General features: G+C 45.0%; 1 protein-coding gene across 1 annotated transcript in view; it reads right to left on the bottom strand.

Moving 5' to 3' along the window:
• Positions 1-14,822, bottom strand: part of LOC119660192 (probable serine/threonine-protein kinase DDB_G0282963) — a 69,368-nt gene extending 54,546 nt beyond the window's left edge. The window contains 2 exon segments of the mRNA XM_038068612.1: positions 13,179-14,210; positions 14,278-14,822. Coding sequence (XP_037924540.1) covers positions 13,179-13,281 — 103 coding nt within the window. The 5' untranslated portion in view covers positions 13,282-14,210; positions 14,278-14,822.
• Between the last annotated feature and the right edge of the window lie 1,412 nt (positions 14,823-16,234).

The following is a 16,234-nucleotide window of genomic DNA, read 5'->3' as shown; positions in this document are numbered from 1 at the left end:
GCAGAAGGCTTTTCATTTTCCACATTATTGCGAGGTTTAATTTTAGGGACGACTTGTTCAATTGTATCTAGCGTCAAGTTCTCCAGCATGAGAAGATACTGAAGTATTTCCTCGTTGCTCAAGTTCCAGTCACCTGGCGCAATTTTTCCCATCTCTCGATATTCCCGAATAAACCTCTCTTGAAATTTTTTCCAATCTGTTTGTTTAAAGTTCAGCCTGTGGACGCCACTGTCCATCGCCAGCAGGCGAACTCTTTGTCCATCAAACATAACCTCAATAAGAATAGCGTTATGGTCACTATCGTAAGGAAGAGTCTGCAGTTTCCGTCGAGGATTCCAAAAATTAAAGTTCAAGCGCGCGTCAGCAATGCCCAAATCCAAACTGAAATTTGCCTTGGCCCCTGTAATTTGCATTTACACTCTATCTAGTATTTCTCTATCCAAGATTTGAGGAATACCTCTCTGGGATTGTTTGTGACGTGCCACGAGCCACGAGGTATGCTTGAGATTCAAGACGCCAGCTATAATATAATAATTATGCAGCCCGTTCAATTCGAGTATCGTAAACCGAGAATGGAATTCCTCCTTGAACTTGGCTCGATTGTTTCCCATTGCATAGACTGACAGAATGTACAAATTTCATCCCCTAGGCAGTGAAAACAGAATATAATAGACTTGCATACATTCAAAGGTTTGGAATTCAGGCCTACTAATATGCCTGAAACGATAATGGCGACCCACAAGTATTCGGGTACTGACTTCCTTATCACAATTTTGGCTATCGTTTTCCCTGAATTCAAAAAATTTGAATGATATCGAATGTATCGGACTGAGGTGGGTTTCTGACATCAAAACAATGTCAGGCTGTTGTCTGGCAGTGAAATCAAGAAGCTCCGTTCTTCGGTGGATTCCTACGATGGAATTCACATAAATCGTGATGATCTGGAGATCATCCAGGGGTACCACTGTGACTGCAGATCTAGCAGCGGGCGTGATGTTTGTGTAAACATTCTGTTATACTGTTTATTTTTGTATTGTGTACGTGTAGTGTATACTGCATGTTCTCACACGTGTTCATCCCGCTATTTGCATCTTGTTGGGGCTTCTTAGCTCCGCCTTGTCGGACTACTTTTGCAAACGGGATCCGCGGGACAACCGGTGTGAAGGGACGGTACTGTTCGACGCCACTGACACCTTTGTCATTTGGACCGATCTTGGCGTCTGCTGCCTGGTGACCTTAACATTGCGGTCTGCAGATCATCCACGGTACGAAGGTGGATCACTTCCGCTTCCGCAGTTGACACAGAAGGTTTCTTCCTTGCTTTCTGCTTCAGTCAGCGAACATTCGGCTGCGGTATGACCTTTCTCGCACTTTACACATCGCAAGGCCATTTGACAGTTCACTGCCGGGTGATCATAGCGCTGGTATCTTCGGCACTGGATTATTTCGCCATCAGCAGACGTTCAAAACAAATCGCCTCCCGAAAAATTGTTTGGCCTCAAGGCAGTGCGCTCCTCCATGGCTGCAGAAGTATTCGAAGGAAGCTCCACTTTTTCCTTGGCTACCTTTGGAGAACGCGGGCCCGCGTCTACAGCCATTAGCTGCTCCGTACGCTTTCCATTTTTCTTTATCAATAATGACATTTGATTTTTCAGATCTTCAAGTGTCTTCGCCAGCTCACCATTTCTTCTTCAAGGTTGGATTATTGTGAGGTTTGAAATTGACAAGCGAATGAAAAGTTCATCACTTGAAAAGGGGGAAAAAAATAATAATCACTCCGCCGTTGCCGGTCCCCGGGCCCAGTTGTGAAAGGAGGAAAAATGGTTGACTTTAGTCTGAATTCTAACTCAGTCACTCAGGAAGTTATCATTATCTGGCAGTCTGGTATAAAATGCATTACCAATAACGATACGGATAACCGGAAGGAGGTCTGAGTTGATGACTGGGACTGGATAGTACGGCATCGAAACTGCCAATCGCGGTTTGATTTTTAGACGCCACGATAGCCAGGAGCATGGCTTCGCCTGCTGGAACAGAAGGGTTGCGTAGGCAGCGAATAAAATGGGTTGAGAATATTTTTATGGTAGAACATAGCTTAAATTACCAAAACCGAACGGGTGTATACTTGATCGTCTGCCGAAGACTCTGAAAAAGTTTAAAGGATTCAGCGTGGGCATCACCCCTCGACTGTGATGGTATCGTGAAGTAGTGAAGACATTGGATGCCATCTATCGAAATACCGTATTGGAGCTGATTGTACACTTCTTGAACGATACTCTGTTTGCCGTCGTTTGGGTGTTCCAACAGGATTCTATGTGGGCATATTCTGAAAAAGCGACTCAGCAGTGGCTAGAAGACAATGTGCGGCCCTTTAATCGGAAGGAAGATTGGACCGGAATCCATTGGACTATTGCGGGCCCCGCTGAAATCTGGAGTTTCTGGAGCTCAGTGTAGCTCGTCAATTCTCCGATTGAAGCTATACGTGCAGTGATAGAGCAATGGCCCACGTGCTTGCGTCTTCATATTGTGAAAGGTAGCGATCACGAAACTGCCGTGGTTTATATTTAGAATCGTCTCCTCTTTTATAATAAATTTGCTCGTTCGTGTACGAATTTTTCATTTTTTACATACAAGCTAAGCACAGTTCCCATTCAGTGACCAATTTTAGCAATATACTGAGTACAGTCAGGGCCTGTTGCTATTTTTTTCGAAGCTCATTCTCATCAAAGTTTAATCCATGAATGATAATCGATGGTGGTGCAGCAAATTTAAACATAGGCCTTGAAGGGTGTTGGAGACTTCATTTTGAGATCACCACGTTAGGAATTGAGACCTTATTCAGAGCTGAGGTACTTCTGGTAGAAACTCACGCAATCTTCTTTACGGTTGTTTTCTTAAACAAGTTTTTGTTTGAGGCTCAGGTGTAATATGGTTCATCTGATTGATTCAAGGCAAGTTATTTTTGTTTGCAGCAGACTGTGATTGTCGCATGGAGGAAGCCCAATAATCTATGGAAAGCGAGCATATTGGGAGGACTCAATAACACTATTGTGGCAAATATTCACCACGAACTATGGTACACGCAAGGTGAACTTCACGAGAAACTTTACTGTGGACTTTCCAACCAGAGTAGAGTGGAATACCGGCGGCGTGTTGCAGGGTTACGACTCAGTATTCTTTACCGATGGTTCAAAGATGGCCTGTGAAGTCGGCATGGGGGTTTTTTCGAATACACACAGGGTATCCAAGTCGAATGGTCTCCCAGGTTTCGCCAGTGTATTCCAAGCGGGAGTACTGGCGATATTGGAAGTTTGTCTCACCGAGACCCAAGCGACGACATCTTCCAGGCTGGTGGGGCAGTGCAGAGAGCCATCTGGGCGGCACGCTCAAGGTCACCCTCCTCTGGGTTCCCGGACATAGGAACATAAAGGGGAATGAGTGGGCTAACGGGTTGACCAGGCGAGGCTCTACTCTTGGCAGCCCTTCGGTGAATACAGTTTGTGTTTCGCTGGTGGCCGTCAGGGGCGGAGTCAATTTGCACTACCTAGCAGTCTTAGATGACGAAGGCTTACGAACTGTGCCAAGTCAAGGAGAATTTGGCCCGCTTATAATATAGCCCGATCACGAGAGCTCCTGTGCCAGACGCATGCAAATGCATTCTAGATTACGGCGGTCTGCACGGGGCACTGGTCCATAGGGGACCATGCCGCTAGGCTCGGCATACCCTACAATTCGCATTGACGAAGCTGCGGAGAAGGAAGGGAAACCCTGATGCACTTTCTCTGCGATTGCCCAGCTCTAGCTAGAGTCAGGCTATGGACACTGGGTAAACCATTCTTTGGAGACCTCAGAGAAATTTTTAGCTGCAAGGTGGGAGAGCTGCTTTTCTTCGTGAATGCTACGGGCTGGTTCTGAAGATCCGAGCCAGTTAGACTCTGCCTCCCTGCTCTCATAACAGCAGCCACGGTCTTAGGAGTTTGTGGCATCAAAACGGAGCACCACAGCGCTAATTGGACTCCTCGGAGCGGCCACTGATACTTACCTACCTACCGCATTCACCTTCTGCAAATTTTACTCGTTTCTCATGCAGGAACCTAAATCTCCATTCCTGCGAAATTATAGATAAAATTTCTGGTTGTTTCTCCGAAATTTGCTAAATTTAGGAATTTCCCCTTAGTTAATGAACAGGCCATCGTGGGAATCGATTCTCAATCTATCAAGAGACACCATCTTAGTGGGATATGCCGTTCATTAAAGCTAAATTGACAGTATCAATTTCAATCTAAACACAATAATTATGCACGGAGATGTTTACATACGTTTGGGTAATTTATTCTACAGTGAATTTTCCAATTTCCCCCCCAGTTTATATAATTTTATACGTAATTAAAAATTGAAGTGTGTACTATTTTACAGTACATTATTAAACTACGATTAGACTAGACTAGACATGCTTCTATGGCGGAGCGAGCAATTTGTGTGTCGAACGCCAGCAAGTGCGCATCGCGGTAGCCATGACATGGAGAAACAATTTGCAAAAAAAAAAGAATGCCGCAAGAGACGGCGCAGGACCATTTTTTTTCCGCTCTTTCGTTCTGTTTTGTCCTGAAGGCCGGCTGAAACAACGGTGGCTTGATACGCTGGATAGGAATTTAAAAACCTCGCGAATACATCCAGATCAGGCACTTGATAAAATAAAATGGCTGAAGAAAAAGAAGAAGATGTGAGGATCGATGAGTGCATGAAGCGGACATATTTAAAAATTCCATTGCCATTTGATGGAAAGTAATGCATTGATATCAGTCAACCTCACACGGTTCACACTCGGAGTTTAATATTAGTAGCAAATGTGAAGAACTTAACCTAGAACAGGTACAAAGAAGGGCTGGGGAGAAGTAGATTCTTCATGAATGAAATTTTAATATTTCACTCGAATGTCAATTATTCTCGTTAATTATGACGTCAGCATCTTATTTCCATGGCTTAGGATGCAGTTAATTCGCAATTTAAATTGATAACTTTGAACTGCTATAACTTTGACACTAATAGTCGGATTTTCATGAAACTTGACATGCATATGCACAGTACTACACTACAAACATAGTACTGCTAGGATAAACTTAAAGAAGATTTTTTATTCAATTTTGTCAAGTTGGTAATATACTATTAGCAAGTTGACTTGAGCAGATATCGAAATGGCACATATTTTGAGGCCTATATTTCATTTAACCGTACTACCTTGATTTTTTGGGTTGGATAGTTTCCGAAAATGAGTCCTGTCTCGCTTTAAGTCACTCTTTACTCGGGCACTTTGCAATTCACATCAAAATTAATATCAGTACTAAGCGCGACCTGTCATTTGATACCCAGACGACTTTGTTCGGTGAACAAAATTGTTAACCCCCCCCCCCCCCCCTTTGCATATATGGGGAACCCCCCCTTTAAAATCAATATAAATTTATGTCACTCGCTGTATGCGGGGGATTTCATAGTTCCCATCTGCCATCTGTCCACCAAATTTCGTTCCGATCGGTTTAGCCGTTTTCAAGAAAAGTGCGTGTGACAGACAGACAGACAGTGAATAAAGTTTTGTTCTACAAAGCTTAAAAATATGCTCAAATACGGTAAAATACTATTACATACTCTATTTCAACGGGTATTGGTACAGAGTGTATTTTGGGGTCTGGATATCATGTGCCACCATGGATCAATATATTTTTTTTTTTAGATGGTTTGGTGGGGTACTTTCTGAGAACGGATCATTGATGTAGTTTACACTTTTCGGCCCCGTACTCATCCCCTTTGCAACCAATGTCAAAACTAATTCGGTTTTGGAAAGTACTAATTGAGACCTTTCATTTGATAGCCTACATGACTATACTCGGTGAATGCATCCGTAGTGTGGTGGGTGAAGGTGAGACACAAAGGTTTTCACCATAAAATAGCCGCGCTGCAAAGAACTGTGTGTCTGAGTATCACTGGTGTCATGAGCACGACATCCGGCGCAGCTCTGAATGCACTACTCCATTTGCAGCCCCTGGATATATTTATTCAAAGCACTGCAATGAGAGCAGCTCATAGATTAATTCGATTAGATCTAGGGGAAAACAACGGCGGGATGTACGGAAGTCTTCTACACCGATGGCTCAAAAACAGAAGAGGGTTCTGAAGTCGGGTTCTACCACTCGAATAAAAACGAGAAGTGGGCTTTTCCTTTTGGGACAATATGCAACGGTTTTTCAAGCCGAAGTTTATGCGATTCTAAGGGCAGCAAACTGGGTGATTGACGAGCGGTTGAAGGGCAGGCGCATCGCAATCTGCAGTGACAGCCAAGCTGGATTAAGGGCATTGAGCAGTCCTTTGATCACCTCGAAAATCGTTCAGGAATGTAGAAACCGTTTGTATTCTATCTCTAGATTCAATACGGTGGAACTACTCTGGGTACCTGGTCACTGTGGCATAGAGGGAACTGAAATCTCGGACGGTTTAGCGAAAGAGGGGTCAATCTCCCCTATGCCGGGACCGGAGCCAGCAATTGGAGTAACTGGGAACAAGCTTCCCATTATGACAGGTGGCAGAGCCTAAATGCTGCTCGACACACCAAACTTTTCCTCCCAGAACCAAACATACGTACCCCAAAGTTTATCCTAGCCGGGCATATGTTCAGAATAGGAATTACCGAAGATGATACGTGTCCCTCCTGTAATGAGGAACGGTATCCGCGGAGCATGTGAATGCCACGCCTATGGACGCATCAGCCATCAGATCTTTGGTGCCGATGTTCTCCAATTGTGACGGGTAGCATCGCATCCACTAACGGAAATCCTGCGATACGTTAACAAATCCGGAATATTACGTTAGACGGGGGTGGCGAGGACAATGGGCCAACACGGCCTGAGTGCTCAGAAGCTGAAGCTTCTTCCCCACTATACACACACACACACACACACTCGGTGAAAAAAAAAGTTGAGGGGGGAGATAGGAATTCACAGTTCCCATTTCATATCAGCAGGAGTTACCGTTTCTGGGATAATAGGTGTGACAGACAGGCAGATAGATGGTAAACCGATTTTGATAACGTTTTGTTTTATAAAAAACGTTCAAAAGAAGAATCAGATGAAATGGCGTTGGACCTTTACTATGCCAAGATAACATCAGTTGCGGGAAGGGGACCAACTGATGGATCAATACTTAAGACTAGGAAGTTAAAAAAGTAAAAAGGAGGGTTGGACCAAGTCAAAGTCAGATGAAGTACGCCATATGAAACCAGCCGTTCTGGAAGCGCGATTGCAGACATCCAGGGGGTATCTTCCGAAGTGGAGTAGGTAAAGAGAGTGGGAGATAATTTGAGTGAGTAATACATCAAATGATATTTACTAACGTTTAGTTTTAACTTATTTATAGAACACCGACGAACCAGGATATCTAAGTTCGACTGAAGAGACGCACAGTCTATAGAAATAGCTTCAGCTAAAAAAAAAAACTTAAGATCATCAGTATAAAGCAGGCAAGGGACCATGAGGAGGAGGGAAAGTTGTTGATGAAAAATAGAAGTAGTACTGGACCCAGAATGACACCGTATATCAAATGAGGGGGAAAAGGAACGGGATATATATACAATCATTAAAAGGAACCGTGCAGGAATGTTAGAGAGGCGGGAGGCGAGCCATGTAATGAGTGGCAGGTGAATGCTAAGAGATAGAGAAAAAAGGATAATGGGGGCCCGCATAATTTGCTCCCCAGATCCATGCAATTTTCATCGCGGCCTTCGTTTTTCTAAAAAATTTTCACCACGGGCCCGGCTTTTCTCCCGACTCTGACTCTGGCTCACATGTCTTTGAAGAATTTTTGAACAGGATGAGAGGAAGGCAATTAGACGATGATTCTCAACAAGTGTTAACATCCCTTTTGTGTGTAGGGATAAAGAAAACGTCTTTTCTTGGTCTAGGAAAACTACAACCTACGAAACTTTGGTTAGAAATTACACACAAGGAGGCAAGTGAATTTTTTGTTTTTCAGCAAAAAGGGATTTCGAAGGGTGCCAGGACCGACGCTAACGTTGGTGTCAAGGTTGCTAATGAGATATTCCTACTAAGAAAGGGGTAAGGAAGAAGATGTGCGACGGGTTGCATCAAGTCGGGAAGGGAGGACGAAAGTGAGGAACTTTAATAATAATAATACGCCCTACGTTGGACGCCAAACTCCGCCGTAGCCGGTCCCAAGTCCGGTTGTGAAAGGAGGAGGGATGGATAGCTTCAATCTGAATGGCTGTACACCACCGCAGTGTCTCAGGGGGTAGGTGAAGAAAGTGCAGGAACTTTGCAGTCTTGTAGATTATTCATTGAAGAAGCTATCCCCACACCTGGCAGTTAGGTGCAAATCTATTTATGAGAAGAAGAAGGAATTTAAAGTCCGGTACGGATATCCGGCGGGAGTCGTCTGACTTGGTGACTGGGTCGGGCTCCCGTAATGGACAGCACGGTGTCGAAACCGCTAGTCGTGGGCGTCTAGGCGCCACGACGACCAGGAGCATTGCTCCCCCTACTGCAGCTGTTTCGCCACAATCTGTGGCGACCACTTCAGCAGGTTCGCGTAGGCAGCGGATGAAGTGGACTGAGGAATTGAACCTCTTAATCATCCGCTCCAACTACGAAATAACGGCGGGGGCGGGTACAACATCTTACCGCACTTGTTGCACCAGAGATTCGTCGAGTGTTTTCCGCAATTCGTGTACTGTGACTGTCTTGCTGAGGTAAATGTGAGGGGTACGATCCTTTTTAAGTCCACCCAACTACTGGCCCATGCTGACGATACTGACATCATGAGAAGAACGACCCGAAACGTACAAACTGCGTTCATCCAAATCGAGCAGGCGGCACGAGATCTTGGGCTACACATCAATGACGGCAAGACAAAGTATATGGTGACAAAGTCAGCACCAAAAACCAACCAACCAACAACATCAAACCGCACTGATCAGACGGGAAGAATAAAGATAGGAGACTACAACTTTGAGACAACTCCAATCTAGGGTCGAAAATCACCACCGATAACAGCTACGATGATGAAATTCGCGCACGGTTGCTGGCAGCCTATTTCAGCTTATAAAAACTGTTTCGCTCGAAACGTCTCACCATAGGGTCAAAGCTCTTACTGTACAAGACAATGATCTTGCCAGTCCTCATGTATTCCTCGGAGACTTAGGTTCTTAGCAAGAAAAATTGGAAACTCTTGGCCGCGTTCGAGAGAAGAATCCTCTGAAGAATTGTTAGCCCCCTACATGAGGATGAACGATTCCGTAGCCTACAGAACGGCGAAATCTATGAGCGATACCATGACCGTCAGAATGTGGATAAAATCCGGCTCAATAGGTTGCCGTGGGCGGGTCACTTAATCCGTATGGATTAGGATGATCCAGCCCGGAAAGTCTATAAGGGCAATATCTATGGTAGAAAAAGAAGACGAGGCAGACCCTGCCTTAGATGGAGCGATGGCGTAGGTCAGGATGCCAGACAGCTTTAAGGGATATCGCATTGGTGGACCTCGACGCAAAACCGGGATGTCTGGAGTTTCTTATTAAGGCATGCCTAGACCAGATACCGGTTGTGGCGTAGTTGTATAGCAAGTCGAAGGCCAGTACCGCATTATAACTTGCAGTGACATATTCCCGGCCATCATCAGGGAGCGTGTTCGACTTGAGGTCATCGGGGAAACTGTAGACCGAAAGTCGATGGGGGCAGAGGCGACCGCGTCATCAACACCACGCCGCACTGCAAGCAACTGTTTCAGTACTCGCCGCAGCACTCTTCTCCACCGTCCAGCTGAGGTTTCCGCTGAGGTTCAGGAAGCTTTCCAAAGAGCGTGTATAGAATTCTAGGATATGGATCCTTTGCGTAGACCAGGTATTCCCAGGCTCCATGCATCTCCAGCAACTCCGGGAATTCTACCTCAAATCAATGATGAGATTGCATCTTGACTGTGTGTTAATATGTTGCTGTTGTAATGCCACTCAATCACTTGTGTATTGTGGTGCAGTTACGGTTGCACGGTCAGAAGATTCGCTTTCGTGTTATTGGTTTGAGTGACCAAAGAGATCCGCCATGGAAAATTCGTGTGGAACGTCGGCGGGACTCACTAAGGCTGGACATTGCTAGACTGATTCAGATCAGCACTGGCAATGCCAGAAGACGAGTGAGAAATAAAGTGCAGAGGGTTTACCAGAACTATGCCATCCCCAGTGAGACACCCGTAGTTGAAATTGTGGACATACTAAAGCGGAAACTTTCTGTCATATGCAGTCGGTTACGACGGTATGGCGAAAGTCATTCCAGGCGTGTCTAGAATGCAACAAACGCGAGGAATCAGCGGAGCTTTTTCAGATCTCTCAACAAATCCCAACAGAGTGTCCAGACAGTATAGTTTTCGGTGACGGAAGCGAAAGGGTGTTGGTGTGGACTTTTGGGGTTGCCCGTCAAGTATGCTAAGTGGGTCACCGCCACGTCCATTATTAGTGGAAGGGTCAATGCGCACCTCGAGACCAACAACATTTTATCTGAGGAGCAGAAGGGCTGGCGAGTTGGTTCTAGGGGTTGGAAAGAGCAACTCATTATCGATGCGGTAGTTGTAGGACAAGCAACTTGAGGCCAAAGAAACCTCTTTAGTTGCTATATCGATTATGTCAGGCCTTCCGATAGCGTACCGCATACCTGGTTAATCGATGTCCTACATCTGTATTGCATTGATCCGAGACTAATAAAGCTTTTCGCGACAGTCATGGAAGGGTGGCATACCATCTTATCAGTGCGTACATCCGAGGGTGCTAATGCATCAGAGCCCATCCATATACGAATGGGCATCTTGCAAGGAGATTCATTGAGTCCTCTTTGAATGATGATAGAGGGCATGGTTTTGCAATTAAATATGACTTATGTGCTAAGTACCAACTGACACATTTGATGTACGTAGATGACATCAAGCTGTATGCTGGTACTGACGACCATCTTAGAAGTAGACATGTGCGGGATAGTAGACATGTGCAGCCGTGATATTCGGATGGAGTTTGGATTAGACAAGTGTCGAATCCAAGTCATCCGCAAAGGTCATCACAAGCCGCATGCGGGACATAGCATTGGTGACTTTCACATCGAAGCTATGACCAAGACAGACTTCTACAATTAACTACGAATTTTGCAAGGAACCCATGCTCGAGTTAGTGATCTGAAGAATGCTCTGCTGTCCGAATTCCTGCGACGTGTAAAGGTGGTACTGAAATCGCATCTCTCGGGGAAGAATAAAATAAGCGCGTTGAATGTATTCACTATCTCTTCACTAGCTTATGGATTCGGAATATTTCCGTGGACGAAGACCGATCTAGAAAACGTCCAGTGGCGATACGGACCAAATTCTGAATGCATCATCCAAAGTCTGCCGTGGAGCGGATGAACCTGCCTCGTGATATCGGGGGTAGGGGCATGGTTGACGTGGCGTCACAACATCATCGCCAAGTCGACTCACAGTGCGCTTATTTTTACAGCAAAGAGCAGGCGAGTCATTTGCATGTGGCTGTCTGTGGACTGACTCCACTTAACTTGAAGGATCGATCTTTCAATCTGAGTGGGGTGAAGTCGGACCAAGAGCGGATCAATGAATGAAAGTCGAAGTCAATGCACGGTAAACACGTGAATTGTCTTTGGCAGCCATTTGTCGATTTGCATTTGCCGAACAGATGGCTATGTGCTGGGGAGCTCTTTGCTGAGACGGAGGGGATCATGTGTGCCATTCAGGACGGCGTGGTCGCCACACAAGCTTATAAAAAGCTCATCATGAAAGAACGGGTGGAGAACGACCAGTGCAGAATGTGTGGTTTGGCGTTTGAGAAGTTGCACCATCTTTGGCTGTACTGTTATGGCACCGGTGCAATGCATCACCAGGCACAATGCTGCAGAACAGCAACATCGAACGAAAATACGTGGAGAAGAAGGTGAACCATGCGCCACTGGTTCGGGAAATCAAAGAAATTTGGCGTCTCAAGTGGATGGTTGTAGTTCCTATAATATTGTCAGCTACAGGTATTGTACCTAAATCCTTCACGGGGTCCCTCGATGTTCTGGGACTTTGGCACAGCCTGGTTCAAACCTTGCAAAAGTACACCATTCTGCATACGTGCTTGATATTACGGGGTATTCCCGAGGGATTCTCCCATTGACCTACCACCGGCCATCGCCGCCAGCGCCCCTTTAGTTTTTAAGTGGGTAGGATCGTCCGAGCCTAAATGCTTGGCACTTAGTACTAGTATTAGGTAAAAATCCGGCATCTGCCGAGATTATGATAACTCGAAATTAATAAGTATTTTGCGGTGAGTTACCAGTGGAGGATAAAAGCGGGAGAAGGCTGGGCAGGATTGTGCGATGTACTGTTCCCAGAGAACTTTGGAGCGGAGCCACTCAGTGTTGGTGTTGAAGTATCTGCACTTCCTAACTTTTGATAAAACAGTAAAAATGTGCTGTTAATGTGTCGAGTAATATCGAGTCCGGTTTCGTTGTCGATGGAAATAATACTGCCAAGACAGACCAGTTGATCTAAGACTTCAATGCTCTGCGAACTAACGTATTTGGGAAGGATGTGATGCCCCACCAGACTGATACCTTTAGCTTCATTGGTGTTTATCTTCAGTCCTTTTCATCCAAATCCAGAATCCAATGTCCTAGGCTCAATGTAAGGGCAGGTAGATGTCGTCAGTGCAATCGAGGTGTTCGGGGAAAGATGTCAAGGAGAACATCGCCGATAACCAAAAAGGATAACATTAACCATAGAATACAACTCAATCGAACTCTACTTTGGAGTTCAAGTTTAAGAGAAATCGTCGAACCATGTCCTGAGAGTTGACAGAACACTAGCATATTCCAATCATTTCAAACAATTGTCCTTGAAATTCTAGTGAAATGAAAAGGATGACACTAATGATAACTGCAGTTTGCTTATCAAGCAATGCCCTCCTAATTATATAAATCTGTAGCGAACACACCCCTCTCCACCTCGACCTACACCAACTGTTCCCAATTACGGCGCCTACATATGTGGTCCTCCCATATACACATCTCCTCTCCACATGGTATTCCAATTAAGTGTTCAAAAGACCCGAGCGGCTGCAAGGAGACTCTCTAATTTGAACTACTCACCTTCAGGATAACACTGATGCTGCTGCTGATGATGCTGATGTTGATGCGGTTGACTTGACGCAAAACTCGCCGATGATGACGGCGCCAATTGTCCTGATAACATTCAAATGGATTTATTTTCGTTTCGTTATTTTTTGCAACTTTCAAGCTCCACACTCTTGAAAGGCGGCCTTGATTTTTGAAAAAAGGGAAGCAGCCACGGGTGCTGTGCAAGGGTATCCTCTGCGTGGTGGCTTTTTCCAGGAACCAATGGGCTCGAACAGATGGTAGGCTTGGGACGACTGACTGTCGACTGTTCACTGTCGCCGTTGTTTCTGCTGCCGCAAAATAATATCTCTCTCTTGGTGGTATGTTTGTTGTTAGTGGTATTCTATTCTTCCTCCATTGGGCCGAGTTGTGGAAGCGTTTTCTGAATCGTATGGTGTATATCTGCGGTCATACGATTCATCCCCTCCACCTTATGTTTTTGCGTAGGCCGACGAAAAGGGAGCACAATTCTTATGAAGTTGGGTCGTGCACCTTCTTGGGGTGGCTTTTGCTCTGGGAAAGAGTAGGCCGGGCAAGATGGTTTGATTCACTGCTACTGACAGGGATGTGGTGTCCTTCCGCTTTCGTTAGATGAGTTTTTCTGTGCACCTTTAATGCTCTTGCAGAATTATGTGAAGTACGAGATTATCCTTGGATTTCATCGTCCGTCTTAATTATCTGTGCATAGGTCCTTCTCATCTAATCTGAACAATCTTTTCAAAGACACTGCATTTAGTTTTGCAGATGAATCCAATCAATTTTGTGGGTAATTGCGAGCACTGCGATCTGCTTATCAGAGTTAAATCTGCTCCTTGTTCCTAGACGCACATATAATGGGTGATACTTTCTCTAATTGTGGCAGTTATAACGTTCGTTCGCAATCCGCTTTCTCGAGAAGTAAGTCTTGCACAAGAGCAGGATATCGTACAGGAAACTTTCTCTGTTGGTATACGATTTTTCCGACCCAAGATGCGTGTGGGTGGTGGTCGTAAATTCCAACAGTAACTATTAGACAGATATATATTTGAGCATTAGCAAAACCTTGAAATACGGGAATTTCACATGTAGATACACTTTAAAAGATGGCGTTAACGGAGAAAAGGCACGAACGAAGTTTGACTAAAACTCAATCCCCGTCAGGTTCGCTTAGTCTCGAAATAGGGCGACTTGAGAGATTCTTTCGAACGTTTTCCAAAGCTATAGGAGGCAAAACGCACCAAAATATAGTAAATATATGTATCTTCCTTATTTGGTTCGTTTTGGTTTCGTTGTTTCCGTGAAAATTCTCTTTAAATATCGAATAAAGACCAAGGCTTTCCGCTTTCACGTTGGTTTCGACATTCCTTCTCTTTCCAGGGTTTGAAAATTTCCCGATTTTCCTTGACTTGATTCCGTTTACACCAACAACTATACTAAAAATCACATACACACTGAACGGACGAAAACTTTTCGTAGATTTTCTCGATACCACTTTTTATTCAGTTCCTTTTTCAACGCGATTCGAACTCAAAGGGTTGGTTTTAGGCTTTCCAGAGTGTCCTTTATTATCCGGATGTTGTAGATAAATTGGAAATTAATCGGTTGGAGACGTATCCTTTCATCGTGTGTATCGTGCGCTTTAACTGATACTCCGAATTGGACTGAATCAATTTTGTTGGAGAAAGCGGGCTCGGCTTTACCGAGAGTGGTGAAAGTCAAAGAAATTTCACTGAGCTTTTCGTGGAAAGTTCGATAGGGATTTCAAAGAGCAGAGGCGTGGATGTTTGCTGGGGCAGAAGTTACGGATATGAATCGAAATTTGATTCAGTTTGGTGGATTATCTGAGATTCGGAACTCAGATATGTTGAGCAAATCTGTTGCTTTATTTAACCGATGCTTTCGTTAACCATCTTCCTGAGCATGTGCCCGCTGGTTATAGTGTATCTATTAATCATAGTATCTCAAGCAAGCCTATAACCGTTAGGAATTCTACTATATTCCCTACTTCCAGGTCTTTCAACTTTGCAACTAGTATTTAGTGTTCTCCCAGATGTCTGGACCTGCTTTGCACAAGCGCCGGACACTGACCCAGAACGTGCACTGAGGTTTGATTGTACTCCGCAGAGAACCTGCAGGCAGTGTCTGCAGATATCCTTAGCTCTCCTAGGTGATAGTTTAGCCGACAGTGACGAGTGAGAATTCCCACTATGTTTCGGAGGTTCTTTTTGGTGAGGTTTATGCAATCCTTTGTGGGCTTGGGTTCGCGTCGCCCAATAAGTACCCTGCACTGCCCCATTCCTGGTAGGCCCGATCAGTATAGTTCCCTCAACGGTTCCAATCTTCCAACTTCCAATCCAACATGGCCTGGAATCCAAAGTATGCAGACCTCGTTGGGCAAGCTGATCATATTGAATCTATCAAGGCATTCCCATACCAGTTTAGAGTTCACCTGGTTGGACCTAAGTGCCTTGTCGGTGAGAATAGCAATGTTCTGCCCTCTGTAGTTCCTTTGGAGATTAAAGGAGGCACATCTGTCTATGGCGTATATTTCCGCCTGGAATATGCTACTGTGTCTACCCATTGGCTCCAAGTACATTTTCCTTGGACCAATGACACTGACATCCGCTGGCTCTGTTGTGAGGGTTCCATCAGTGTACCAAGTAATCATTTGCTGGTTTAAGCCGTATGTCACAGCCAGTCTTTCCCAGTTTGCCTTGTTACTGCAACGTGCTTCAAACTTCTTATGAAATGGAAACCTCGTTGTAATGTTATCCCCTTCAATAATTTGGTATACCATCTAGAAAGAATATCAATCTTCCCTTAGTTTAGGCAGCTCCCTGCCTTGATGATATTCCCGGCCAGTCTGAATGCATCTGTATGTGCAGATGAAGAGAGGTTAATCCCAGAAGGGCCTCAGGGGTCGTCAGCGATTTAGAGCGGGTCGCTTCCAATATGGGGTGTGACGTCCCTGAGGTGCCCGAGTAAGTAGTTCCGACCCCCTAGCTGGTAGTATACCTGCGTCCTAGTTAGTAGCCTTGAGAAAGCTTCTC

This window comes from Hermetia illucens, chromosome 6 (assembly GCF_905115235.1).
Source record: "Hermetia illucens chromosome 6, iHerIll2.2.curated.20191125, whole genome shotgun sequence".
NCBI lineage: Eukaryota > Metazoa > Arthropoda > Insecta > Diptera > Stratiomyidae > Hermetia > Hermetia illucens.
The sequence above is the reverse complement of the archived record's forward strand: the minus strand, read 5'-3'. Positions and strand labels throughout refer to the sequence as shown.